Raw genomic sequence first — 27,743 nt, forward strand, 5'->3', positions numbered from 1 at the left:
TTTCTCGGTGTCATGGTGGTTTGTTTCAGTACACGCGCTGCCATTGCGACGCCCATGCGGGCAATGACGCAAGCCTGGTTACAACTTGCGTGTGTGCACCCACCTGAAGCAAGACAGCATTCCTGAGTCATCAGACAGATAATGCACTTAGAGCAGTGTAGGCAGTGAGCACACCAGCTAGTGACATTTCAATTGATTGAAAGCAACTTCAGTGAGCATGACGCATTCATTTCCATATGCAGCTGACCAATCCAAGCTGGCGCAATTGTCGCGTTAGTTTCGTGTTCCGTGGACTTTGCTACAGCTATCATCAAAGAACTTGCACAGACGCTTGAACATTACAGCCTTTAACAAATCCTCTTATGCTGAAAAGTAAATTTTATTTTAACGAAGTTCTGTACAGTAACAACTTCAGTGGTGCGAACCATAGCCCCGACACAACTATTTGTCTCCCTGGTTATTATTGCACCTTTTTACGAACGAATGTTCACTTTGTGTAGGGCGTGCGATGTAGTAGCCGTTCCGAACCACTGTCTTTTTGTTGGTCGTTCTAATTGTTTTCGACATACTTGGTCGCTTACCACATTATCTAGCTCGTGCTATAATTAAGTGGAAAACTGGCCTAGATACATGATGCAATCTTGTGCTGAGAACTGAGGCCAGTATTAAACAGCTTTTAGCCGATATCCCTATATTGAGAGGCACCGACCACTTCTTAGTTTACCACCATGCCCGAAAAGGTGTAGGGTTATCTGATTGATCCGCCCTCTATGTGACTCTTTCTCAACCAACCCAGGGATGAAGACATGTGTAATTGTGAGTTCTACACTCGGCATTTCTGGCGAAATTCCCACAGGTGACTCAGCGTCAAAAATACAATCACATGCCTTCTTTGAAATTTAGCATAAAATTTTCACACCTGCTCTTTAAAACTCATGGGCGCAACGTAAGTTTACGAACTCTGCGTCAAACTAACACTTGGATGTCAGCGAAGTTTACCGAACATCTAGGCACACAGCTGCGCGAGTGGTAAGGCATTAGTTCGTAGTAAACGCACACAAAATGGTCCTTGTAGCAATGAGGTGTACCCAGCCATTACTCACCTTAAGTTCTGTGACGCAGTCATACTGAAAAATTTGCATTTGTCACGCTCTACTTAAATAAGGCCTACCTTATACATAGATATACTATGCATCAACCTCCAAGTAACTGCGGTTAGTGTTGACGGTAGTTTCAGAAAGGGGATTCACCAGTTTATTCAGAGCAGGGTACTTCTTCTATGACAAGTACCGTAGTATGAATGTGTTAATGGGTAGGTAAAGCGATGCGCCGCATGGCGTGAATTTCTGATGCAGCAATGTGCTCATTTATATGTACACGTCTAATGACATTGCGCTTTTTGGCTAGACAGGAAGGACGCCAATGTTATAATATTCAATGTGATTATTATCAATAATTCTTCATAGGTGACACACAACTTTCACTACATGTCATAAATGCAGAATAACTTGAATTTGCGAGCGGCTGGAAAATTTCGATCGTGCAAGCCACCGTCAAACTATTTAGCAGAGTGGTGAGCATTCAGGTGAGAACTGGTTGCACGTTACGTGAAAGGCTCAGTGGCTGCAAGTACATACTCCTGCTGTGGCAAAAGATGCTCCTGAGACAGAAACATGGCAACAATACCACCGAGTTTGTCTTAACCTGTCCTTCGCACGTGCACACGCACATCACTTCACAGTTCGGGCACTGACTTCTTAGAAGCTGTGGTGGTCCAACGACAGCGTTACTGGTGAGTCACACCGGGCTAAAAAAAAGTGTCACCATAGAATTGCCACACTCGGTAGCCTCTGCTGGGAGAGGGCAAGGATCAGCAAGTTCCCGTCAGAATCTGTTGCATTTTTTGGCGCGGCTTGCTTCGCTGCCTGCTGCTGCTGCCTTCGAGGTAGGTGCCCCGCTCAGAAATTTCTTGATCGTACCGGTAGCGATGATCCCGACGGCCAGGTGGTTGGCGTTGTTGCCGCTGACGCCATATTGAGTTGCCCCGTTTGTCGTGCCGTTGGTACACACTGCGCCTGTCCGTCGTTCACGCATGAACACTAGCTTCTCCAGGTGACCCGTCGGTGCTTCGCATGTGATGAAGAGGAAGTAGCTCAGGATGTAGCTCCATACCACGACGGCGAAGCACTGGGATACCTGAGTTGGGCACAAAAATGAAATTAAAGGCGCCGCACAGGCATTTGCCAGAATTATGCGCAGGTATCAAACAAGTCATTGATCCACTCTAGCACACGATCTGTAAAGTGCGGTAAGACGTCTGCCAGGCTGTGGGGCCTGAAGCAGCAAGCACATGCAAGTTACGTGCGACGTACTTCTGGCGCTGCATTCCGTTTGTATCACAGAACTTGGTGCGTACAATCTTACCATGAATAAAATGTGTCCCATGCTGTTCATAAAGTGTTGATGAAACATGTGAACGTTCAGTCTGTGGCCAAAATTTCGACAAGAGTACTCGCCGTCCTATTCAGGAAAACCTCGTGTTGTTGCTTTGACAAAGAGAAATCTACTGGCCCTAACGTTAACTACAGGCTTTAGCATTTCGTATTCGCCTACTGTTGATCAATTAAGTTTCGGTATTACCTCGACTGCTTTGCAATTTTATTTCTGTTTTTTTAAAGTTCCATATTGTTGATGCCTATGTATACACTAAGGTGGAACACCAAGGAGCCCTGATACTTGCCGCGTCGACATCTAGTGCGAGGTAAAGATCTGCGTCTCAAATAAGTAAGACGCAGGTTCAATCTGCATGTCACTTGCTGAAGCACAGCTTAAAGCCTGCAATGTGACGCGCACCTTGATGCAGTGCCATGAAAATTTTGAATCGGTATGATCGGGCGATGTTTAAAAAAACTTTTTTCATGAGTTTTGCGTGCCAAAACCACGATCTGATTAAGAAGCATGCCGTAGTGGGGTATTGCGGAATGATTTCGACCCCCTGGGGTTCTTCAACCTGTTCTTAAATCTATGCAAACAAGCGCTTTTGCACTGCGCCCCTTCGAAAGGACACGGCCTCTTCTTGGAATTGAACTGTAGACCTAGCGTTCAGCAGAGCCGCGCCTTCGCCGCTAAGTCATGGTCATGGGTATGGGAGGAAGCTTCATCAAACTTGAAAAGTTTCTGGAAGTATTGACACACCATATAAGAAACTACATATTAAAAATGCCCTATATAGAGGACTAATTGGATTGTCCGCACATAGGTCATAATTTTCTGCTATAACCACTGTAGTAACAGGACAGCGCGTTAGTGCGCATCACATCTGGAACTTGCAAATCACAAGAACTTTACCAAAGTTTTCGCGCGTAACTACCTTATCACGTGAATTGTGGGTATAATTTCCGCTTGCAAGATGCTTTGTTCTGAAAAAATATGCGTTCGTGACGTCACATGCTAAAGCGCAACAGAAGCCGAAAGGTTGCAGTTGAGGCTCACTTAAGCGCATCAAAATACTAAAAAAATAACAAGAAAACTATGCGAACAAGTGCAATCAAGAGAGCGGAAAAAATAATGCCATAGAGCTAACTGACAATTAAGCAGTAAAACAAGCAATCAGCTGTATCTCCAAAAGCGTGAAATAAACCATAACATCATTCATATTACAGCAGGCTAGAGGGCATGTTGCCAAATAAGTAAACCAGCAAAGGTCGTGCAGGAACCGATCAGGCGCACGTTGTGTTTTATGCGTATACTTGGCGTATTTTGTGTGCAGATGTGCCCCTTTTTGCATGGAATGCTCAGATGAGAGCCAGCGCAAGCATTTTCTTTTTTTTTTAATTTGTTTGTTTTTTTCTCTCACCGTATTGAACATTAAAAATAAGCGTGAAACGATTTTCCCGACTTTCCATCTTTGTTCGGCATTGCGTACCATCCACCAGGTGAAATACGCGCCGCATACAGCATCGTGAAAGCTTGATGCGTCGGCGCTATTTGCCTTTCCTTAGCACTAACACTAGCGACTGCTCAACAATGATGCTATCTTTACGGAAGTCCTGAATGCACGAAAGTAGCTCAGATATCGCGCCAATAAGTCGGGTTTGCTTATCTTGCGTGGGGCTACTAAAAATGGAAATCAGTCAACTGGTGAGGTGTGCCTGCCATGAACGGTCCCTTAACGGGACTTAAGTGGCTGGGCGCTTCGAAACAAGTTGATCTTAGCAGTGATTAAAATAACTCGTGCTCGCACCGCCGAGGCGGAAGCACTGGTGAAGAACGCATGCTAGCGACGCACGGGGCATATCTGTTCTATATACACATGCCGGCGGACGTAGGTCGGTAAATTGCTCTAGTACTCCTTCATGAAATGTTCCCTAGGAAGGTATTGCCAATTGTGATGCGGACAGTGATATTCCAAGTGTCTCATATTTGAATGTCCTAAATAACCATGTCCGTGTTTATCTATATGCAGCCATCACCGAACAACTACAGAAGGTGTTGGCTGAATTGGTCATATTCCGGAAAGGGGGAAGTCATACTTAGCGTGTGACCAGACTTTTCGAACAGCCGCGCATGCTTTCTATAAATGCTCGGCTAAAGTACGTTTACACGTGAACCTTGCACAGGCAGCGCAGTTCACAGAGTTTGGGTAAAATCGCTACCATTGAAAGCAGGCGATTAAAGGAAAAATTAACTTCATGTGAGGGTGAACCGGTGACCTTGCTTACAAAAATAGTTTTTTTCTTGTTCTTGCCGGCTGTCTTCTTATGAAGACATACTTTTTGGTGGGGCTACTGCCACTCGCTATCACAAATTTGTGGCAAGAAATGTAGCGTTTTTAATCACCAATGCGCTTAACATAAATCACATGCTGTTTCTGCACAAATTATCGTTCGAATGGGAAATTACGCTTAACGAACAAGTTTGTTATGTCTTTCGTTCTAAAATTGCCTACATTAAAGTTTTATCGGTGTGGTCATGATATACATTTGCAAGCCAACGATGACCGTTACGTTAACACAAGAGAAACGCTCTAACCTGAGCGCCTAAATTGAAATGTCCGCATTTTTAAAGACAATGTGAAGTCCTTTCTCAGCACAATTACCGTGAATTCGTCACTAACTATGCAGAAACAGAAATGCAACTTACCAGAGTGAAATGGGAATAGAAGATGCGTTCCCTGGCGACGTGGTGCGTCAGGAGGAAGACGGGGTAGTGAATGAGGTACACTCCAAATGACAGGTGGCTCAAGGGCACAAAGCCGTTCCAGGAAAGAAAGCGGTTCACAATTCCTGCGGCAGATAGAGAAAAAAGCAGTGACTTCAGGGGAACAGGGGTGGGCGGAGGCTATGAGAAAACTCGTTGCCCAAACGTAGCGCCATTTTGTTTGTGCATGGCTTGAGTTCAAACCAAGAAAGTGGTAAAGAGGGAAACACGAAGAGCTGAGCGCCAGGCCTTCCCAGGACTTTTTCGTTCCGTTAATGGCACACCAGCCTTTCCGGGCCGTACACTGCTGCAAGTCGTCTTTGTCCACGATTGCAGGAAGTGGGGTTTGAGCGCCGTACAAGGTGCTTATGGGGTGACAATTGCCGTCGGTCCTGTAGATCGGTCAACTCGCAGCCAGTTAGCATAATTTGTGCAAAACGCTCGAATATTTCATTTATAAGCGCGGTTTCATTTCGTTTTCGTTTTGGTATACAAAACCTGCGGGAGACAGGAAAGCTCTAAGACGAAGAAAATAAACGTTGCTCTAGTCATCGGCTCGACAAAAATCCGTGGAAGGAAGGAAAAATATTTTACGGTTCGCCATATTTTTATGGAGAAATATGCAAAACACGACTATGGAAGGTGATGGCTACCGGTGAAGGGACGATGTGGTGGCGCTTTCATTTGCGTTCTCCCTTGTCTTGCTGGTAAAAAAAAGTATCCAGCCCACGCATTTATATGACTACAGCGCTAACAGCGTTGCGTGAGCGCACCGACAATGCCCCTCATGGATTATGGAGGTGTGTGTTTCTGCCGATCATTTATGCTAACTCATCACTCATTCTATTACACTGGCTCACCATAACAGTCATGTATTCATTTGTAGAAAATGCGGGTGGCACAACAGTGCATCGTTTGTCTAGCCAGGCCAGCCTCTGTGCATATCTTGTAGGTACCTTGTAGGTGCATTGTTTGTATAGTTGCAAGCAATGAAGCACTTGACAAACTTAGATACAGTATTTAGTTTTATTCTGCCAATCCAACCCATTGCTTGATGGCAGTTTGCTTCCTTTAAGCACCGCACACAGTCACCACAGAGCTAACGCGATCGGCTTTTGTACAGCCGCTGTGCTACGTGACCGTTTTTAAGGTTTCTTGAAGTTGTTATATCTAACGTAAGTCTTGAAAGCTGAATGTAGAGTCGCTGCAACATATTTCATACGGCTGGTAACAAAAGACCTCTGTTCACAAATGCTTTTCAAGAAAAAAGAACGAAAACAAAACTTTGTGGATGCGCATTGTGTTAACCGACTTATGGGCTTTTAAATTCTGCCGCTGCCATGGTATACACGGCCTTCTAATCCTTATCGTCGTTTCTACAGCGTCGAAAGCTGTGCATCGGGTGCACACGAAACAATGCACACCACTCTCTACCGATCCTATCGAAGAGCGTTTGGGTCGGCATGACCTCAAAAGGGTTGCAATGTGGGCTTGTTGCTAATGCATCTTCAAGGGGTGTACGGTAGCGCGATTAAAAGACGGGACGAAAGAAGACACACATTGTCTTCCAACAAAAACAACTTCCAGCAAACATTGTTGGAAGTTAGCGATGTGTGTGTCCCTGTGTCTCTTCTTTTGTCCCGTCTTTTATTCGCACTACCCTACACCCCTTGATGACCTCAAAGTCATGCAGCGTGGCAACGCATGGCGCAACTACTGCATCGGTGATGTTATTTGCCCACTCATGCTTTTTCCCAAGGCGCTGCCGTGTGGCGACGCTCAAAAAATGTTTCCACCACCTAGGAGTAAAGAGAGGAAGTGTAGGGCGTTCTGCAAAGACAGAAATCGCGCAGGCATCGCCCTTACGAACGAAATTTTTGACTCCCAGATAAAATGCACAAAAATTATATCAATTCGGTTCAAATGTTCACTACAGTGTTTTGAAGCGACTGTGCACGTTCATTTACGTGTTCCAAACGTGTTTAAGGTGCTCTTCCTCGAAATGACGCGGAGTTGGTGGCTCTCATATACGTATCGTTAGCCAATCACAGTTGAAATGTCAGTCGCGCCGACATGGCGTACACTGCTGCCAAGCCCGAACTTCGGCAAACAGGAATACAAAAAGTTCAGGCGCCTCTCGGCCTATGTAGTCGCGGAATTTTATGCTGCAAACAAAAGCACTCTTGTCTGGCACAATCGCGGTTGTTTTCTACCTTTTTTTTAAACTTTGTTGCACTTATCACTGAAGTTTCATGGTGGCCTAGAACAAGATTGTCAAGTGTACTATCGCATCAACGTAAACTTGAATTGCTTAGTAGGGCCTGCCTGCGTGATTCCCTAAATCGCCGGATAGACCGTATGGGAACTTATCTTGTGACGATTATTCATAAATTTCACGGCTGATATAAACATAAAAACAACATGCCAGCAGCTTTTGTTAGTACGTTTTGAAAGATGTAACTTATGAGCCAGAACAAATATTGCGGTTGTTATGTATCTGAGTAAAACCTAACTGAAAATATATTTTGTCGGATGTCTCTAATAAATTGTTCGTGGTGACCTCAAAGTAACATTGCCTGTTTTACTTTGATAGCTCGTAGGTGTGAAAGTTCTCGGTTTACCTTTAATTCCTGCATGCATCTTATTGCATCTCGCATGCTAGTAAAAGCAAGTCTCATAAAACTGACTTACGTTATTTAACGAAGTTGCCTTTACTTAAGATCAAGTAATAGCAGAGTTCTCTGTAAGAAGTATGGCTGTGCGACGAGGTAAATATAGCCGGAGGCATGAACCCGCAGTTCTGTAGGTTCCGTCAACTTGTATTAAGGCGTTGGTGTCACTCACTTATGCCTATGTGTGCACTATGTTTTACCCAGTTATCGCGTAACGTAAAACAAGTTTAGGCAGTTGTGAGTAGAATTGCCGTTTTCAATATGTCAGTGCATTTTCTATATTTTCTGCAGTAGTTAAAAAATTGCCTTTAGGTTAATTACAGCTGTCTCCTATGCCCCTTCTCCACTGTTCTTCATTACGTGAAGCGATCTTCTAGTTTCCCATATCCAACTGATGTTGCGAAGCACTATGGTTGATAGATAAACGCTAAACGGCGCAGTTATTAAGAGCACTCTCCTATTTTCCACACTCTTAGTCTTAATCAGTGCTCCATATCTCGTCTGATAGAGGACAGATTTGCATTCTCGCATTCAGTACAACATTTTGGTGCAAGGAAATCAGCGTGGCTTGAGGACGCTCTCGGTGTATCGCACGTTTATTTTCCGGAGCCATGCTAGCCGGCTGCGGAGTGCTCTTCCAACGATTTGCGCGAGTGCGTGTGTGTTGTTGTTTTTGTAGGGCATGTTAATACAGCGTACACTGGTTGCGTTGCTTCAGAGACAAGACTACTGGCACAGAGTGATAGTCCCACACAATCAGCACCCTGGACTTACTGGGCTTTGGAGCCAGTCGCTAATTAAGGTAGCGTTACTCAGAGGCAGCTAGCTGAGATTTCTTATACCTTTACAGCTCGGGTTTCTTACACTTTCTTGAACATATTACTTGGTGCTCAATTGACTTAAGCGCCTACACTCGCAAACATAAAAAGTCAATCCACAAAAAATAAACCGTATTGGTGCATGTGAGTCCTGCACTTACTAAGACCTAGAGCCCTACAACGTAAAACTATACCTATATGCTTTTATTTGAATCTCCTCACGTCAAATTCGCGCAATCGCCCACGCAAGCATCGGGCGCTGACGCGCAGCGTTGACTGAACAGCCCAATCAAACGCATTCCTATTTTATAGATCCCTTTGCTTTCCAAAATGAATAACGCTGCCTACATTGAGTGGTTTTTCGTTTGTGATTGGCTTCTAGATGGCGAGGAGCAAGCTCAAGTGGAGAGGGTTTCGATGGGGCCGAACCAGCACTCTGAAAATAGATAACCGGTTGAAGAGCGTGGTGCCGGCGTCTGCGATTGTTCCGCTTTTCCTTACTTAGTTTGCGGTGGCTGTCCGAAAATCGCGGCGGCGTGCAATGGAATGTTGCGAATGCCGCTCAAACGCATGCTCAGCAAAGAAGAGTTGGCACAGCGAGGTCGTAAACGTGCCGAAAGTTCTGGAAAAGTTTACGTGGCCACGCGCCCCCCCCCCCACCCCATGTTTTATTATACGCAAAAAAAAAAATCATGCTTTCCGCCAGCTGCGAGTAGCCAGTGCCTGAGCGATCGGCGGCAGCCATCTATTCCTTGCGAGTTTTGTTGGGCATATTAATGCATCTTTAACGCTCACACGTCAGTCTGACGCGGTGAGTTTTCACGGTTTTGTGATGTCGCGTGACAGGTAGGCGAAGTGGGTGCAGCCAGAAAACTTTTGACCAAAAACAAAGGGCTAATGGCGAAAATGCGTCAAATCAGAAATAACTATTTTTCTTTTGTTCGGTCCAATCATGCATAATCAGTGCGTACACATCATATATCAGAGGGGGAGCTATCGTGGTTCTCGTGACGTCGCTTGACAGACAGGAGGAATGGGGGTAGTCCTAAAAGTCATTCACCAATCGCGGATGGCTGCTTGCAGAATTGAAATAGAAAAGTTTGAAATAGCTTTACGTTATAGCGCCCCTAATTGCTAACTACTACGCAATCGCTATTGAATATTAAAGCACTGCAAGGGTACCGCCCTTGGTACCTTGGTACTTGCTCGTATGAATTTTTTTTTGCTTTACTCAACGAAATAAAATGTGGAAGTTATTTAGGAAAAGAAAGCTCACAACTATTGAGGTCCTATAACATAAAACTATTCCAATCTGTCAGCCAGTGCTTAACGTAAAACTATTCCAAAACGTTTCTATTCCGATTCTACGCTCAGCCCTCCTCGATTGGTCAAAAACTTATTTTGGATCACTCCCACTTCGCCTGTCTTCCACGTGATGCCACGAAACCGCGATAGCTCCCAATCAAACATGACGTGTACACACTGATTGTTCATTATTCAACCGAACAAAAGAAAAACATGTATTGCTTATTCGACGCCTTTTCGCTGTTAACCCTCTGCTATTGGTCAAAAGGTTTGAGGCTGCACCCCCGTCACAACACCGTGAGAACTCATTGCGTCAAAGTAACGCTAAATATGCATTAATATGCCGAACAAAGCTGAATTTTTCTCGGAATAGCCGCAGGCTGCCCCGTTTTGAAAGGAATAAAAGATGGCGGCCGGCGATCGCTTAGGCACTGGCTACTCGCACATTCTGGAGAGCATGGGTTTATTTGCGTTAACAAAACGTTTTGCGTTGCCATATAACGTTATCGAGCCCTTTCAGCGTGTTACGACATCGCTCTGCCAACATTTCTTTGCTGATGATCCGTTTTAGTAGCATTTTTAACCTTCCGTTGCAAGCCGCTGCGATTTTGGACCAGTCACCGCAAGCTAAGTATGGGAAAGCGGACCAATCGCAGAGGCCGGTACCTCCCTCTTCATCCGGTTATCCATTTTCAGTACGCTGGCTCAGCCCTATCGAAACGCTCTCTACTTCAGCGTGCTTCTCGCCTCTTGTCAGCCAATTAGATAAGAAAAACGGCTCAATGTAGGCAATATTATACGTTTTGAAAGCAAACAAAAGTTACCTCCCATAAACGAGGGAAGCGTTCGATTGGGCTGCGGGTGACCGCCAGATGCTCGCGTCAGCGGTTATTTAAATTTGACGTCAGGAGATTGGAATAGAAACAGTTTGGAATAGTTTTATGTTATAGGGCCCCAATAGTTGTGAACTTTCTTTTCCTGAATAACTGCCATATTTTATTTAGAGTAACGCCAAAAAAAAAAATACCAGCAAGTACCATGTTTATTTTAACGCTGCTACTCTCGGTGAGCTTGAATAAAGATGAAGCTCCCCAGTTTCCCCATCTAGATACAAGCACGATCGACATGAAGTAGTGATTAAAGTGCAGAGACAACTTGCTACGTCATGCTCATGCTCATATATACCACAATTCCAATGTCCCCTCTCTCCCTTAACCATATTTTGAGCCTAGTATTAAAAGCCAGCTCATCAATACTAATGGAAAGCACAAAACAGGCACCGTTCTTTACCTCCACGGCCAGTAGCGCAGATGAAGGCGATACAAGCGATGCACACAGACCAGATGATGCGGTCAGTGAAAGCGTGGAAGAGTCTTTTCGTTTCGCTGGCGCGTTCACTCTTGCTGTACCATTCTATCTTCATGAATAGGCAATACAGGCCGCAGAAGAAGCATATGCACCACAGAGAAGCCTGCATCATCTGCCCGTGAAACAGAAGAGACAAGGTTGCGAGTCAAAATTTTATCCTATGGAAATTTTTATAGCTTCCTGTCTATCCACAGCAAATAACAAAAAAATGTGTCAGTCTGTTCCTCAAACACACATATGCCGTGGTCAGTCGGGTAGTCATTGACAGAGATCTGTAGAGAATAACCAATCAGCAAAAACCTTACAGCAACAGCCACTGCATACTCGTTAGGAGGGCATGGCATAACGTCGCCAGGGGGTTGGATTTTTTTACTGCTCTTCGTTGAGCAAATAGTACTTGCAAATTATGCTGCTGCAACAGAAGTATAATCAGAAGAGCTCATAGACAGATATAACTTATTGAAAGAAAAGACAGAGAGGTCGACCTGAGCTAGTGCGCTCTAGTCAGCTAATCTTCACTGGAGAACAGCTCAGTTTCGCTGATAATGTATGCTCATATTCATTCGGGTGACACACACTAGTTGTACAAAAGCTGCAAATAAAACTGCTTTCAAAAGTGGCTTTATTTGTTTTTTACCAATCTCTTTTACAAAATTGGATAGTTTTGTCCTCAAAGGGCCTCTCACAGGACGCCATCGGGCCTTTTGATTACACTGCCTAAAGTGCTCTCCAGACTTCGTTTCACCACACCAATTTTGCACAGGGATTGAGCTGTGGGCTAGGTGGAAGCAAATAAGAAAATGAAATGCTGCTAGTGTTGATGACACGAGAGGGGATTTTTTTTTTACCCTTCCCGCAACATCGTCTTTTACTCAGTGCCTCGACGGGCGTGAACAAGTAACATTCCACCTCTTCGTCCTCGTGTATCAGAGCTGAGAAAGCAAGACCCGCTTACGTCGCCCCAAAGAGCACCTTTTACGTTCCTCTCCCCATCCCTTCACCGTTTATTCGCTCTGAATTTCCGGCGTCGCTTTTGACTGCGCGTTGTTTCACAGGAAACTCCGTGCTTTTAGTTAGGATTAACGTAGAAAGTTGGGCTAGTTGGTACTGATGCATTTGCTGGGACATATTTACTAGTGCTAACAAGACTAACGGAAAATGAATGTCGGCTTTTTATGCGCTGCAAATGGGACCACAGCGTGCTTTGCTTGTGGCGCCTTGTTTGGTAGCCATGGGATTGGCTGCGCTGAGAAGAATGGCGCGGTTTCCTATGTTTTAGTTCTGACGCGTTTTTGCGGCGTATTCACAAGTAATATTTTGTAGGCACCGTCAGCATTACGGAATCTAGGCGCTAGGCTTGTTTATTTGTAATGCCCAAATTATGTGAACGGCTAACTAGTAGATTCAACGGTTCATGTTCTCAAGAAGCATGCTGCTCCTTGAGCTTAAGACAGATCAGCTCACCTTGGAAATGTTAGCTTTCCCGTATCGCTCAACGATGAGAAAAGTGATGCAGCCAGAGAAGAAGCACACTCCGTGGTAAAACGGAAGCATGTAGTAGTGGTCCATCGTGTCCACAACAGTGCTGCCGGAAAATAGAACATGGTCACTCTCTGATCTCGAAATCTCTTTTTTACTATATATGATTATAGGAGAGAGTTTGACATGGTGCGTGATGCGAGATGTTCCTTCTAGCTTAGTCACAAAGTCCATGTCAATGATAAGTCAAGATAAACAAGCAAACAAAAAACCATTACAAGATAAAGGTCATTCACAGCAAAATTTGCCACTGGCAGGCGCGTCCGCTAACGCAATTCGCCGATAGATGATCTTGCTAAAACTTCGATAGAAAATTGAACCTTTACGCCAAGACGAGGACCGGAAACAGACATGAAACATACATGTGCTGATTTACAACATTTTATATTGAAGCATTTGTTTCGTATCAACTTCTTGTCTTCGTATTTTTCTGCGCTAAAAGCTTCAATCATGCCACACTAACGTGCCCAAACTGCCACTTCAGTACAAAGAATATTTTCAATCCACGCCGATTTCTGGCTCGACCAAGCTGTTGGTAGCGCAGCGCAACCTACGAGAAGCAGTGCTGGTCATTCGTAAAAGCGATGGCACCAGCGAAGAAGAAAATATGAGGACACAGGCTCCACGGGCTGGTGTCTATAGAGAAAGGCACACGCGCTTTATGACGAATTCAAGAGTCCCAACAGAAATTCACACGTGTACGGAACAGACATATTCCAAGCTGGTTGGTTTTAATTTAAGCTGAGCACTGGCTGAAGCATGCAGTTCTGAATGTTTTGTCCAGACGCCAATTCATGCGGGAGTGCCCTTAATTAGAAGAGCCGCCGATCAATTGTTGCAACGAGCATGCATTTGGACAAGGCGGAGGGCGAACGACAAACATTTCTGATAAAAGAAAGCCTTTGCTAATCCGATCTTATTCCTCTCAGAGAAAACAACATGTTCTAAAGTACTATTCGATGGCACATGCGTGCCAAAGCACTACAGACTTATTTTAAGTGTCCTTTCATTTCGTTGTTGTTTGTTTTCTTTGGGCAGTTTTTTTTTTGTGTGTGTGTGTCTATGAGTGTTAGATACGAAGCCCATTGCTGGCGAAGTTCCCGTACCTCTGAGCTAATACATATGAATGAGAGACGGTGCTGTAAGTGATCCAGTAATTGCTTTCACTACCTAAGGTTCCTAAAAAGAGCCCTTATCTGATTGAACGTACATTTTTGCATAGCGCAACCACAACAATTCTGTTTCGGCGACTATAATTGAGACCGTGACGTCATGCTCCGCAGCGACACGTAAACATCGCTGATGCATTGGGGCTGCAGGGAAGTTTCAACCATTTGAAAAAAGTTTGCGTATCTGAAATTTATATGTCACACGAAGCAGGCTACTACTGGTATGGGGCGTGCTTTCGAAGACAAGAACACAGTAAGGTACACAGATAAACATTACTGTGTCCAGGGGCCCCATAACGTAAAACTATTGCAATGTGTTTGTATTCCAATTTCCTGACGTTAAATTTAGGTAACCGCCGACGCAAGCATGGGGTGGTTACCTGCAGCGTTGTGGGAACAGCCCAATCAAACGCTCTCCTTGTTGAAAGATCACTTTTGTTCGGTTTCAAAGTGAATAACATTGCCTACATTGAGCGGTTTTTAATATCTAATTGGTTTACAGGAAGTAAGGAGCACGGTCAAGTGGAGAGGGCTTCGATGGGGCCGAGACAGCGCAGTGAAAATAGATAACCGGATAAAGAGGGCCGTGCCCGCGTCTGCGATTGATCAGCTTCCCCTGCACTTTCTGACCAGCTTGCGGTGGCTGGTCAAAGAGGTTAATACCACTAAAACAGATACCCAGCAAAGGAGAGTTGGCAGAGCCACGTCGTAAAGGTGCTGAAAGGGCTTAATTACGTTACACGGCCACGCAAAAATTTTTATTGCACGCAAATAAACCCATGCTCACCAGCAGGTGCGAGTAGCCTGTGCCTGAGCGAACGGCGGCCAGCCATTTTCTATTCCTTTCGGAACGGGGCCCGTCTCCGGCTATTCAGAAAGAAATTCAGTTTTTCTTTTCGGCACATTATTGCATTTTCAACGCGTACACGCCACTTTGACGCGGTGAGCTTTCGCGGTTTTGTGATGTCGCGTGAGAGACATGCGAAGTGGGCGCAGCCCGAGAACTTTTGACCAATAGCATAGGGCTAATGGCGAAAAGGCGTCGAATCAGAAATAAATATTTTTTGTTGTTCGGTCTGCTCTTGCATGATCAGTGTGTACACGTCTTATCAGATGTAGAGCTGTCGCGGTTTTCGTGACGTCGTTTGACAAACAGGCGTAGTGGGGATGGCTCAAAGAAGCTTTTGACGAATCGCGGAGGGATGTTTGCACAATTGGAACAGAAAAGTTTCGAATAGCTTTACGCTATAGCGCCCCATGGCTGATATAACTTTAAGCCATTCCAAACTCTTCTCATTCAATTCTGCAATCATCCCTCGACGATTGGTCAAAAAAGTTTTCGGGGCACCCCTACTAAACCTGTCTGTCACTCGACGTAACAAAAACCGCAAAAACGGTCTATACGCTATATGTGCACACTGATTATGCATGATTAGACTGAACAAAAGAAAATAATTTGTGATTCGATGCCTTTTTCGCCATTAGCGTAACAGGCGCGCTTTGACCAATTGCTATTGGTCAAACGTTGTCGTTGTGGGCCCACTTCACCTGTCTGTCACAGGACGTCACAAAACCGCGAAAACTCATCCCGTCGAAGTGAGGTGTGCTCGTTAAAGGCGAAGTGCAATGAAATTTCACATGGTATAAATTGCCTGCATATGCTTCTTGTACACTATCAATGTAATCTTGGCAAAGCCTCGGTCCTGGCAATTGTGTATAAATTTTCATTAGCAGCCTTTAATAGCGCCCAAGCATAATATGCCCGCACCTTGCGGCAAACGGTGGCGATGCGGAAATGGCGAACGTTGCAAAATTGTACACGACTACTGATTTCTCAGTTGCGCCTAGAAAAACTAGGCCCCCAGGTGCGTCGCTCGCTCTACGTGTACAAGTCGATGGGTGTCTCTCCGGGCATAGTTGCTCGTTGCGCACGTGATTTGGGTTCTTACAACAATGCCGACGCGTTGCATTGCCGTCGCGCGCTCGAACGCGTATTCGGACACAAGCGATGGCTGTAGAGTACGTAACGCTGAGTAGAGGCCGGCCGAACACATCTTTCCTGTTCTAGCTGTAAAAGCGCAAGGGGCGCACCGCGGCGCCGCAGGAAAGTGCGACGCGGACCAGTCAACGTTCACAAAGCACGTAAACTGCACTTGATGAAGCTGCACAGGCTACATCACGAGCACAGTCACTTATCCATGCAAGATCTGCTTAGACAACGCTTTCTTGGGATGACTATAAATACTATAAGCCGAAAGATAAGTTGAATTCAGGGGTGATATTCTCCAGCGATCATTCCCGGTAGTGCACCTTCATAGAGTCATTTCGCGCGTTTCTACACCGGGCGCGTCGAAGTAGACGAACGAAAGCCTTTCTGACGCAGCGGCAGAAACGCTATCAGCAGGAACCGCATGTTGCATTTGTCACAAAGAAAAACGCGAAGCGACTGGCATGGTACAGATGTGGCAGCAAGCCACGCAGGAATGCGAGGCCGCCAGAGGGAAACGGGCGAAACATTACGGCAGAAGTCCGGTCTGTCTGGCCATGAGTTTACGCGCGCTTGCACAGAGGCCACGACCGTGCCAGAGGTAGACCCATCTTGCTCGGCTGCGCCGAGCCTCAGCTTCTTATCATCGTTTACTAAAGACGGCGGTAGTTGTCCTGATCGGTCGACGAGTCCGACGTTTAAAGCGTGCCAGGAAACAGCTGGTGAAGTCGGATACGTCATGCAGTAGACGCTGAAATGGCAAAAATTTTACTCCGAGGTTTAAACATGATCTGTAGCAGCATGGTGATCAGTTGTTGCCCCAGCGCCAGCGCAGAACCGCGCAGCGAGCTAGAGCTTTGCGGTTTGTCGAAAGCGCAAACTCAACACGATCGCATTCAATCAAGTCATATGCTCGCCTCAGTGAACATAAATTGCATATTGGTCAGCATGCTGCTGTTCAGCCAAGCTAGCGCGAGATGCAACCTATTCCAGTGGCTCCGGCGTGCGTTAGAACATATTCTCTTCCCGCACTAGCCAGAAAACATTGTAGAGCGTCCAGTTTTCGCCGACGTAGTGTAAAGCTCCGCAACGCGTGGATCACGTCCGCGTTAAGCCGAACTATATCCGCGCCTGTATCTGGCCGCCTCAGTGCGCTCTTCTACGAGCGCAGGCAGAACGCATCGAAACCCTGCTTCTTGAGGGCAAAAAAAAAAACAGATAGAGAAAATCGGTTTGACTCGGATAATACTTCGCATTGAAAGAACAGCGCGGACTCGCAACGACGTTGGCACAGCGCACGGAGCAGGTAGAAAAGTATACTAACCCTGTGGCTAGCAGACGTGCAGGACTTGCTCTCTGATACACGGGAACGTTATACAAGGAAGGGAATGAGACCATCCGGGTGCTAGTTCTCTACAGTCTCCGAAGTATGTCACTTCCGGCGATAGGTACTGGTGGTGTTTTTTTTTTCAATTTCGGTATGAAAAGCATCTATTTTTGCGAGCGTTTTCTGAAGCGCCCACTGGCATTTCGAGCCTAAAATTTTCCACAGAGGCTACTGTACGTCTTAATTGTCTGAAATGGGGCTTTATACTCAGTCATGAATCTAGTTACAGTTTGCCTTTAAAGTAGTATTCATATTGTCACGTGGTTGTGACGTTGAGGAACACAGTCGCAATACTGTGAAAGACAAAACTAACTTTTATTGAGCGAACCTGTGCCCTCAAAAACAGGCTACACTCATAGCACAACGATAGCGGCGAACACGGTCGGCCAGTGTCGAAAATCTGATCTGCGGGTCAAGCGCGTCCGCTTTTATACATCAGTCGTCGAATGTTCCAGAGTAATCGCTGGGACCCGCGTGCCTTCTACAGTTCTGCATTATTCGCGTCGCGCACACGTGCGAATAGTTTACACAAGACTCGGTCACAGACAGCGGATGGAAGCATCGATAACATTCCAGAAACTTCCGATACATGCACGCGCGTCCTGAGCTGTACAATAACATTTGTTAGGTGGTGAAACGTGACGCCCGATAAAGACGAACAAGTACACATGTCAATATGACAAACAAAACTGAATTCTTTTTGGAATATGAGACTGCCCGATTCCGAAAGGACTAGAATGTAGCTGCCCTCCCATCGCTCTGGCACTGGCTACTCGCAGCTGCTTGGGTGCATGGATTTATTTGCTTATGATAAAAAAAATGCGTTAGAGTATAACGTTATCGAGACCTTAGGGCACCTATACGACATCGGTCTGCCAACTCTTTTTTGCTGAGGATCCATTTGAGCATCATTTTTAACCTTCCATCTCAGGCCGCTGCAAATTTAGAGCGGCCACCGCAATTTACGTAAAGGGACGCAGGTCAACCACAGACGCTGGCACCACCCTGCTCATCCGGTTGTTTACTTCTACAATGCTCGCTGGGCCTTATCGTAACTCTCTCCACGTGAGCGTGCTCCTTATCTCTTGTCAGCAATTAGATAAGAAAAACTGTTAAATGTAGGCAATGCTATTTGCTTTGAAAGCAAGAAAAGTTACATCCCATCAACGAGAAGTGCGTTTGATCCCGCTTTTCCAGCAACGTTGCGGGTAACCGCCCGATTCTTGCATTGGTGGTTGCGTAAATCTGACGTCAGGAGGTTGAAATTATTTTACGGTATAGGGTCCCTTGCCTTCGAAAGCGCAAACCATACCAATATGCAAGTCCGATTTGCCCAAGAAACACCCCTGTTAAAGCTAGCACGTTCTAGTATCTAGGCAGTTAGCTCAAGGAATTATATTCAAGATGTGGAGTAACGGCGCAATAAGGGAAACTTATTTCAATAGTTCACTCATTTATGATCTTAAAATTTATTTGCTCACTGCTCCTTATTACAGAGAGGCCCGCATAGCTCTACCGCAGAAGAGTGAAGATCTGCGCTGCGGAGCCCCGAGCTTTCACGTCAAGTATGGGCTGCCCAGAGAACCCACGATGCGGCTGCGAGGCATGGCCTTCCCCTCCCAACGTGGGAGTGGCCCACGGATTCATCACCGCCATAAAAAGGGGGCATCGGGGCCTCTCCCGATGATCAATAAAGTTATTTGTCTGTCTGTCTGTCTGTCTGTCTGTCTGTCTGTCTGTCTGTCTGTCTGTCTGTCTGTCTGTCTGTCTGTCTGTCTGTCTGTCTGTCTGTCTGTCTGTCTGTCTGTCTGTCTGTCTGTCTGTCTGTCTGTCTGTCTGTCTGTCTGTCTGTCTGTCTGTCTGTCTGTCTGTCTGTCTGTCTGTCTGTCTGTCTGTCTGTCTGTCTGTCTGTCTGTCTGTCTGTCTGTCTGTCTGTCTGTCCGTCCGTCTGTCTGTCTGTCTGTCTGTCTGTCTGTCTGTCTGTCTGTCTGTCTGTCTGTCTGTCTGTCTGTCTGTCTGTCTGTCTGTCTGTCTGTCTGTTTCGCTAGAGTGACGAAATGGTTGAAATTATTGGACCGAAACGAACGCCTGTGTCTCCTCAACCGAGAATTATTTATCCCTGGGTTTCTCCTGGCAAGCGCTCTGCCACCTCATATGCTGAAGCTGTGGCAAGAAACAAGTGTTCAGCTGCACTGCAATGTAGGTAATTTTGGCAATGTATTTCGACGTCTATTGATACATTATGCCTACATGTGTGTTTTGAGTACAGCTATCTACAAGGCCTGTCACAAAAGTTTATGTAGTTAGCAAAAAAAATTCACCGTCGATTACGATGCTCCCTAATGCCAATAAATTTGAGTGTAGCTCTATATGCGCTTTCATCACACGACATATTGGCTGGCGCGGTAGTCCTCTCTCGCGCTACACACTGCAAACGGAGGGAAGTGTGGCGCAACAGCGCGCAACAGCCTCGCTAAACCGGAGATCGCGAGAGGCAGCGCGTGGGTGACGCGCGGGAGCGATTCATGGCAACTGCCGCAGACAGACCTTCGCTCATGCAGCCCTTTGTTTCCATATATAGTATCGGTCGACGAACTCGCCGCATGCCATCGCTGAACGGACAACGGCGCGCTACCCTGGCGCGATCTTGTAGTGGCCGTCGCCGTAGAGCCCATGTTGCGCGGCATTACGCCTTTCTCCTCACACTTTTGCCGTACCCTCCTCATCCCTTTCCTCCACGCGCTCTCTTCGCTATCGCCGTCTTTCATCTCCCGCTGCGCTCCGCGTTCGCTCTTTCATCCTTCGCTGTTCTCGCTCACTCGGTTACGCCGAGGGACGACGCCGACGCGAAACGCAGGAACGGGCGCCTAAGAGCTGCGCTATAAATGCGAGAGAAGGTGTCTCAATGTATCTGCTACAAAAAAAACCGTTTGACGTTTTGTACGAACCTGAGTGGATTGGTGCATGACAAGGTAGACCTTTATGTGCGTATATTCTGCTTAACAAATTTTAATTTTTGGCGAAATAGAGGTAGACGAGCAGAAGAAACAATATATTAATATCAAATTCCTCGTAAAGTTTCGCAAGAATCCAGCCGACATTCATTAAATGTTGCAAAACGCCTATGGAAGCGATGCCATATAAGAAAAGAACTGCGTTTAAGCAGGGCCATCGTTTTCGGCAAGGCCGTAAAGGCACCAAACATCATGACCAGGACGCCTCTCCAGCTCGTGAGTAGATGAAAACATCAATCGTGTGCGATCGCCTGTGCTCAGTGACCGCGGAATGGCTGTTAGAATGGTAGAAGACGCCCCTTGTTTGCGAATGTCATCGCTTCATTGAATTTTGTCTGAACATTAGGAAGTAAAAGATGTTCGCGTGAAGATGGAGTCGAAACTTCTTCCTGGAAGAAGTTGCCAAAAAAAAGGAGTTTGCAGTGATCGGAAAACTTCAGACGAGAGCAATGAACTTTTGCACATGGTCGCCCTCGCGGACGGAACTTCCATTTACAAGTGCGACATCGAGCTGACATCGCAGAGCTAGGAAAGGAGAAAATATTGGCTAAGGACAAAAAATGCGGAAAAACAAAGGAAACATCAGTCATGTTTACCGTGTCTTTGACTGCGAAGGAACTGTGCAACACAAATTTGTTCCTGAAGGTAAAATTGTCAATGCCAATTTCTCAGTTGAAGTGCTGAATCATATGAGAGATCCTACGCACCGCTGCAATGCCCCTGCGCACTCGGCTCCTATAGCCCTGGAGTTTTTGGCTCGCGACTCCATCACTCTGCTGGAACACCCTCCATACTTGTGGGTTGTAGCCCCGTGCGAGATTTTTTCTTTTTTTCTTTTTTTGCTGTTGTTGTTGCCCAAATGTCAACTTTCGCTCCGGGAACAAAAATTTTTAAGGGGTATGACGGCAATTCAAATAGAAACAACATCAGTGCTGAAGACTTGACAGAAGATGACATCCAAGAGTGCTTGCAGCAGTGAAAGAAGAGGTGGAACCAGTGTATTATGTAGAATAGTGAGTATCTTAAATATTACTGCATTGAGGCACCCGTAAGTTAGTGAAATATTTTTTTAACTTATTGCACGATCGTTCGAGACAGACCTCGTATGGCTCATTGAGAGCAAACCTTCTTTCTTGGACAGTTATTTTTAATGCACGTGTTTTTCCCACTTTATATTCAATGCAATACTTACATGGACCTGCTAGCAAATAATTAAAGGATTTGCGACCAGTGTTTCAGGCTAGAAATTAGAAAAACGCAATAGTCGAAACCTCGAAAATCTCGACCTGCGATACAGCAATTTAAAACTCCGCTGAATGCAGAGAATCAGAATGACGTTAAAAACATGTTTAATTGCGTGTACATAAAACACTGTAAAAAAATTTCACTACGCAGTTTTTTCCCGTCGATAATGAGACAAAAGATAAATATTCTTAATACTAATAAACGCTTTTTTGTGCTACTCTGAAGCGCAGAAATGCATTGTGAAACAAAACTAAATTAGGATGGCCATTACTGGGCAGCGCGCACATAAAAATCAAAACACCAGAGAGAAACCGGACGAGTGCGCGGCCCAAAGTAGGGGTGCACTGCCCAAGATGGATTACAACTCGCCCGTTCAGTTATTCTGCAGTAAATAAAGATGCTTCCGTGAACTACAATCACTGGCCAGCAATCAACTTGAACTACCGGGAAGTGACTAAACCAACAGAAAATGTTCGTCTCTTTCATCTTGGAACGGCCTCTCGTTCTCAGTGTCTATTCGTTTGCTGGCGAGGCGGGTTCTGGGGTGGGTGCCATCGGTGATCACGTAGACCTCCTTCGTGCCGATCTAGGTAACAACATGTTCGGGCTGCGTGTAACTGAAGCATCATTTATAATTTCTTTGGAGATCAATCCGTACGCTATGGCATTGGTCATATCAGTGGACGTTTTGTTCTCTAACTTGCATTTAATCACATCCAGCTGGCTGAAGATACTCTCAACATCAGCGCTGCACCACGAAAGCACAATTTCTCATAAAGCGCCGTTAGCCATCATAATTTTTAGATTTATTTCACACACCGAAATTCCCAAAATCGCGAAGCAAGTAGACATGTAGGATGAAATGCAAAGCACACCCTTTGTGAAAGATCATAATGCTCATTTACATGAAAAGGGGCATAGATAAGCTGCACGTTCACGACGCGTGAAGCATGATTTATTTCAAACAATTCCTCATTTTTATGGCCACCAAAAAAGAAGTCAACGTTACATGAAAACTGCTAAAGAACCCGCCACCCACGAGCGAACAAGTGTGCCCGCTCGACAGCGGAAAAAGAAAATAAAAACTAATAGATTTATGGAGAAAACAACTAAACTGGCGGCACCAGTGCGCGCACACACTTTTTTCAAGTTTCAGAAACACTATTACTCGTTTACTCATATTTTTTTACAAATAAGTTAATTACACAAGCAAGTGGAGGCTGAGAAGCACTAATCAGATAATTTTTTTTCGCAATCTCGGACTTGTTAACATTATCGTGACGTCATAGCCCAAAGGAAAATTTGCTGACGTCGCACAGCAATGAGGCCTTGTGTGATGACGTCGCTGATGAAGAAAATACGCAAGTGTTGCGCGTGTTTCTCTTGACTGGAGCTTGCATGCGGCAGAAGCAGCGATCGAAAGGAGCCAAGGTGACGTGGTGTCATAACACATTCAGCTCTTACGTGCACTGAAACCGAAACTGGTTTGTAGGAAAAAATATCATAATCACCTTTTATGTTCTCTTATCTTTCCTCTTTTTTCTTCCCCTAGTGTAGGCTTGCGAAGCGGGTGAGACTTTTGTTAGCCTCCTTGCCTTTATTTCTTGTCTTTCGCTCTCTCTTTGACGCATGGTGGTATTTTTTCTAGGCTTTAGAATATTTCCAAGTGTAGACAACTCTAAAGTTTCCTGGTATTATTTCTTTAATGACTTTCACCAGCCGTAGTTTACTTTCTGAGTCCATTCATATTCATAAAAGTATTAATCCCAGGGATTGCAATCCAAGATTGTGCAGACCTAATGTTATTTCTACTGGTATAATCTCCTTAAATGGTAAAAAAAATGTTCTCCCTCTGCTTATTTGACAAGCTCTCCCAGTCCATAACCTCCGGTGTACTAGGTTTCAACGAACATTCACCCGTAATGCCAGCGGCCAAGCAATTATAGGTCGCACCATGACTTTGTCACACCTCACTGCATCATCGTCAATGACTGACAACGATGATTTCCCAGTAAACAACGAATCTCTTCATGACACTCACCTGTACGAACCTTGCACTAGGACCATGAATGGCGTCATGTTGGTGCCGTATATTTGCCACGCAGCTATTGCACAAGATGCAAGCGAGAGCAAGACGAAGATGGATCCAGCCAGCCGATTTCGCCTGAGCCGAGACACAAAAGAAAAATAAAGCCAAATAAAAAACTCGATGAAAGCTACAGCTGTTACAAAACTAGTCACGCCTCATTTACACAATGGTAAAGAGAAAGTTATTTATGCATACCTCACTACGAGTGCGCTAGCCCTACCCGCGATGTGACTTCTTTTGTAAACTCGCCGGCAGAAGGGGCCGTTTCATGATCACGGCTATAGCACGTGCCTTGTGACAAGCGTGATTTACTAATAGCCTTGAACGTTCAAAAAATCACGTCGGCAACGAGATAAGCCATAGCGGAAGGCTTCCGATTACCTTCCTTCATGCTCCTTGAAAGTGTGCCCCAAGTGCGGTATGTAATTTTGTTTTTGTACTGCGCGCCCATCAGAATGCGGCTACCAGGGCCCCGCATCGAACCCGGACTACCGAATTAATCGTAGAAGATATTGAACAGACCCAGTGCAGGTAGTTGTGGACCGTTAGAATAGTGTATGATATTATACTGTAGGATGACATTGAATAATAATGTTCCATTGAAGACTGGTGGAATTTTTATGGACCGTATAAGGAAAACGAGTGCTCAAGCTGTAAACCAAAGGCAGCACTGAAAGCACTGATTGTAGCTTTTAGTAGAAGATCGTGCTATTTATAACCGGCAAATTTACCGTGCGTCATGAGGAACAGGTGCCCAGCTTATGTCCTGATCGCAAACTGGCCTGCTAGAAATTCGGAACTCGTGCGCTTCTCGGCACGACGCGCATGCTCATGCAGAGCGCATTGTTGGGCGCCACTGGCCGAAGCGAGCGTTGATGCAGGCGTGCTTCTGTTATGGTTCAATAATAATAATAATAATATTTGGGGTTTTACGTGCCAAAACCACTTTCTGATTATGAGGCACGCCGTAGTGGAGGACTCCGGAAATTTTGACCACCTGGGGTTCTTTAACGTGCACCTGAATCTAAGCACACGGGTGTTTTCGCATTTCGCCCCCATCGAAATGCGGCCGCCGTGGCCGGGATTCGATCCCGCGACCTCGTGCTCAGCAGCCCAACACCATAGCCACTGAGCAACCACGGCGGGTCTGTTATGGTTCAATAATATTCGTATTATTATTGTTCAACTTTTTTTATAGCGCTTCGAGCGAATGATATCGTTCATTTCGTTCTTGCACACGTAAACAGTCGTAGCTCTTCCTGGCCCTGGCTTAGTGAGCACAGATACAATAATAACTTTGTCTAGATATCAGCTATAAAATGAATGGGCTAAACGATTAGACACCTTAACCATCCTTGTCACTAGACGATCTGTAGAGCAGGAATAGACTGAAAAAAAAAGGCATGTTAGTGCACTTAGTCTATATACAGCCGGAATAGGCTAAAGGAACAGTCAGTCTGACGACTTTTTTTTTTACTGGCATTGTATAGACCGCAAGAAGACAGCAAGTATATATATATATGTGTGTGTGTGTGTGTGTGTGTGTGTGTGTGTGTGTGTGTGTGTGTGTGTGAAACCAGCTTCGATAAATAAAACAATTAGTTGCTCCTCTTCTGGGTCTTTACGGTTCCTTCTTTACATGTAGTGACACCAGCAGGGTTGTGCACGTGACGTCATCAGAATAAAAACTGTTGATTGGTCCATATGAAAGGCAAATCAGGTAAGATCGGTCTGCCTGCACACCTTCTCCATGCGGGCGCATGTTGAAGCTGTTTTCAAGTAATAGCGACGACATGACGTTTGGTTTTGACGTGTTTCCGTATGCCTTCTAGAGAAGTACGCGGCTAGTAGAAGAGAATGTCTGGGGGGAGGGCAATAAAGGTGAGAGAAAAACCAGTCGCTCATCATTGATCTGCTAGAAACTTTGGGGCCTTTCCAGGGGGCCCCTCACCATGTTTGGGCATTGTAAACAGACATAATCATTGTGCACGTACTGATAATTGTGTGCCTAAGGAGTACGTCGCGAAAAGAGTTATAAATTGAAAATGCAGCTCAAGCGCCCTTGCCGCTGTGGCAGCCGCGTATTCCGAGAGAGAAACAACGTCACAAAGAATACCTAGAACATCAATTGTTACGCGTGACTTCGGTAAATAATTCAACACTGCAGTAGTCAGTTGTGTGATTGGTCGTGGTATTACGTAGTGTCCAAGTTTAAATAAATAATAAAACAAAGAAACCGAGTGTCTTCCAGTTTTAATTTTTCACATCAAGGAAGTAAACAGTGGCTGCTTCCGCTATCAAGTGCGCATGCACTATTTTCAACTGCGACTTAATTTTGCGCATAAGAAGAGCACATCATGCCCTTTTCGATTTAAACACTTTATGCACAACTAGCTTAAGTTTTTCGGTGGACGCTAGTCGAGGCGAGGGGAAGGACTGTAAATTGGCGGTGAAGATCGCTTGCTAGAAACATGGCTTTGAGATCTTCAGTTGTTTCTATCTACGTAAATAACCAAACAATATGAATTTTGTTATCACCATAGGCGGCGGCTTGCAATTTACAGTGTAAATATATTGTAAAAGCTGGTTGGCCGACGCTGGTAGGTGGTCATTCGTTGCCAACTAGTTTCAAAGCGGATGCTATTAGACTTCATCATTGATCACTAGCATAAATAAAATTTCTGGTGGGACCTGATGATGGAGCCACTTAGCGACTTTTGCATATAGAGTGTCTATACATTAGTTACAGCAAAAATTGCCACTTTACAGAAAGCAAGTCTGGCATTAGAAAGTCCACAGATAGACATAAATTCGTACTTGTTGCTTGCGTTAGACTAACGAGTTTGTGTGAGCACATTTTCCCATCGTGGTAGATAACGACATGAAGGTGAAAAAATCTGCCAAGACGGCCAGATCGAGTCGAGATAATGCAGCGCTGGGGGACATGTTCGCTCACCCCACATTGTGTCATTGGACTCATTGCAACGTGCTTGGCTATGTACGTGTGAAAGCGAGCGGAACATGTTGCATGTTCCTGTGAGCAGCGAAGAACAGAGAGTTACGGTCCCGGTACTGTTCCCTTGACGTCAAGTACGATGAGACTGGGGCGCAGCAGGATCGTATTCATGTAAACAATGTGAGGCTTAAATCCTTAATACTGGGCTTTTTCCTTCAGTCACCGAGGTGAAATTCATGTGTAGAAAGTACAAAAACTCCAACTTGTGCAGAGTTGGAAAAGAAAAACTCAAATTAAAGCCTCGTTTTCTTGTCCCTCAATGAAGACGACGGCTGCTAATGTATTCCTGCTGCGATGCAGGAGAAGTGAATCGTTGGCGGGTATTGTTGGCGCTAGAAGCAGTACATTGACTATCAGAACAAATGGAAATGAGAATGGAAGGGTCAGTCTAAATTTTGAACTGCTCGGGCTATCTTTTCGAGTAGACAATACTCGTTATACCAGCATTCTTGCATTTCACTTTCGTGATAATGTAGTTGCTGGAACTCAGAAACGAACCCCCGACTTGATCCTCAGCGACACAGCACCTCATACACTGAGCCAAAGCGGTGGGTGTACACGTTGAGAAATACATACATCCACAGAATGAAGTATAACGCTGTTATTGTATCGCAAACTGGCACATGGCGTTCTTAGGGGACGCCCTGAGGGTTAGCGTGCTAACTCTAGAGGACAAGCTGCGTGATAAATGTGCCGTGTACAAAGGCGCCGTCATGTGGCTAAGCCTTATTTCTGTAACCTTAAAAGATACAAAGCATGATGCAAAAACAAGCATTTACACGTAGCATGTGCGTGTGTACAATGCGCAAAATTCATTTCGAAATAAAGAGAAGCTTTTTTTGCCTTTCCCTTCGACTTTTCCACTGCTGCTGCTGTGTGGCACACTGCGCCAGGGGGTAGTTCAGAGTGCCTATGTACATTCAAGGAGCGTGACA

The 27,743-nt window shown here is 45.3% G+C and overlaps 1 protein-coding gene across 2 annotated transcripts in view; it reads right to left on the reverse strand.

Annotated features, from left to right (window-relative positions):
* Positions 1 to 371: 371 nt before the first annotated feature.
* The window catches only part of LOC142566608 (nose resistant to fluoxetine protein 6-like), a 110,853-nt gene continuing 83,481 nt past the window's right edge, over positions 372 to 27,743 (reverse strand). For both annotated transcript variants that reach the window (XM_075677451.1, XM_075677452.1), the window contains exons 12-16: positions 23,745 to 23,867; positions 12,827 to 12,947; positions 11,285 to 11,474; positions 5,143 to 5,285; positions 372 to 2,196 (exon numbers count right to left, since the gene is read on the reverse strand). In XM_075677451.1, coding sequence (XP_075533566.1) covers positions 1,885 to 2,196; positions 5,143 to 5,285; positions 11,285 to 11,474; positions 12,827 to 12,947; positions 23,745 to 23,867 — 889 coding nt within the window. In that variant the 3' untranslated portion in view covers positions 372 to 1,884. The remainder of the gene's footprint in view (positions 2,197 to 5,142; positions 5,286 to 11,284; positions 11,475 to 12,826; positions 12,948 to 23,744; positions 23,868 to 27,743) is intronic.

Source organism: Dermacentor variabilis, unplaced genomic scaffold, assembly GCF_050947875.1.
Source record: "Dermacentor variabilis isolate Ectoservices unplaced genomic scaffold, ASM5094787v1 scaffold_13, whole genome shotgun sequence".
Lineage (NCBI taxonomy): Eukaryota > Metazoa > Arthropoda > Arachnida > Ixodida > Ixodidae > Dermacentor > Dermacentor variabilis.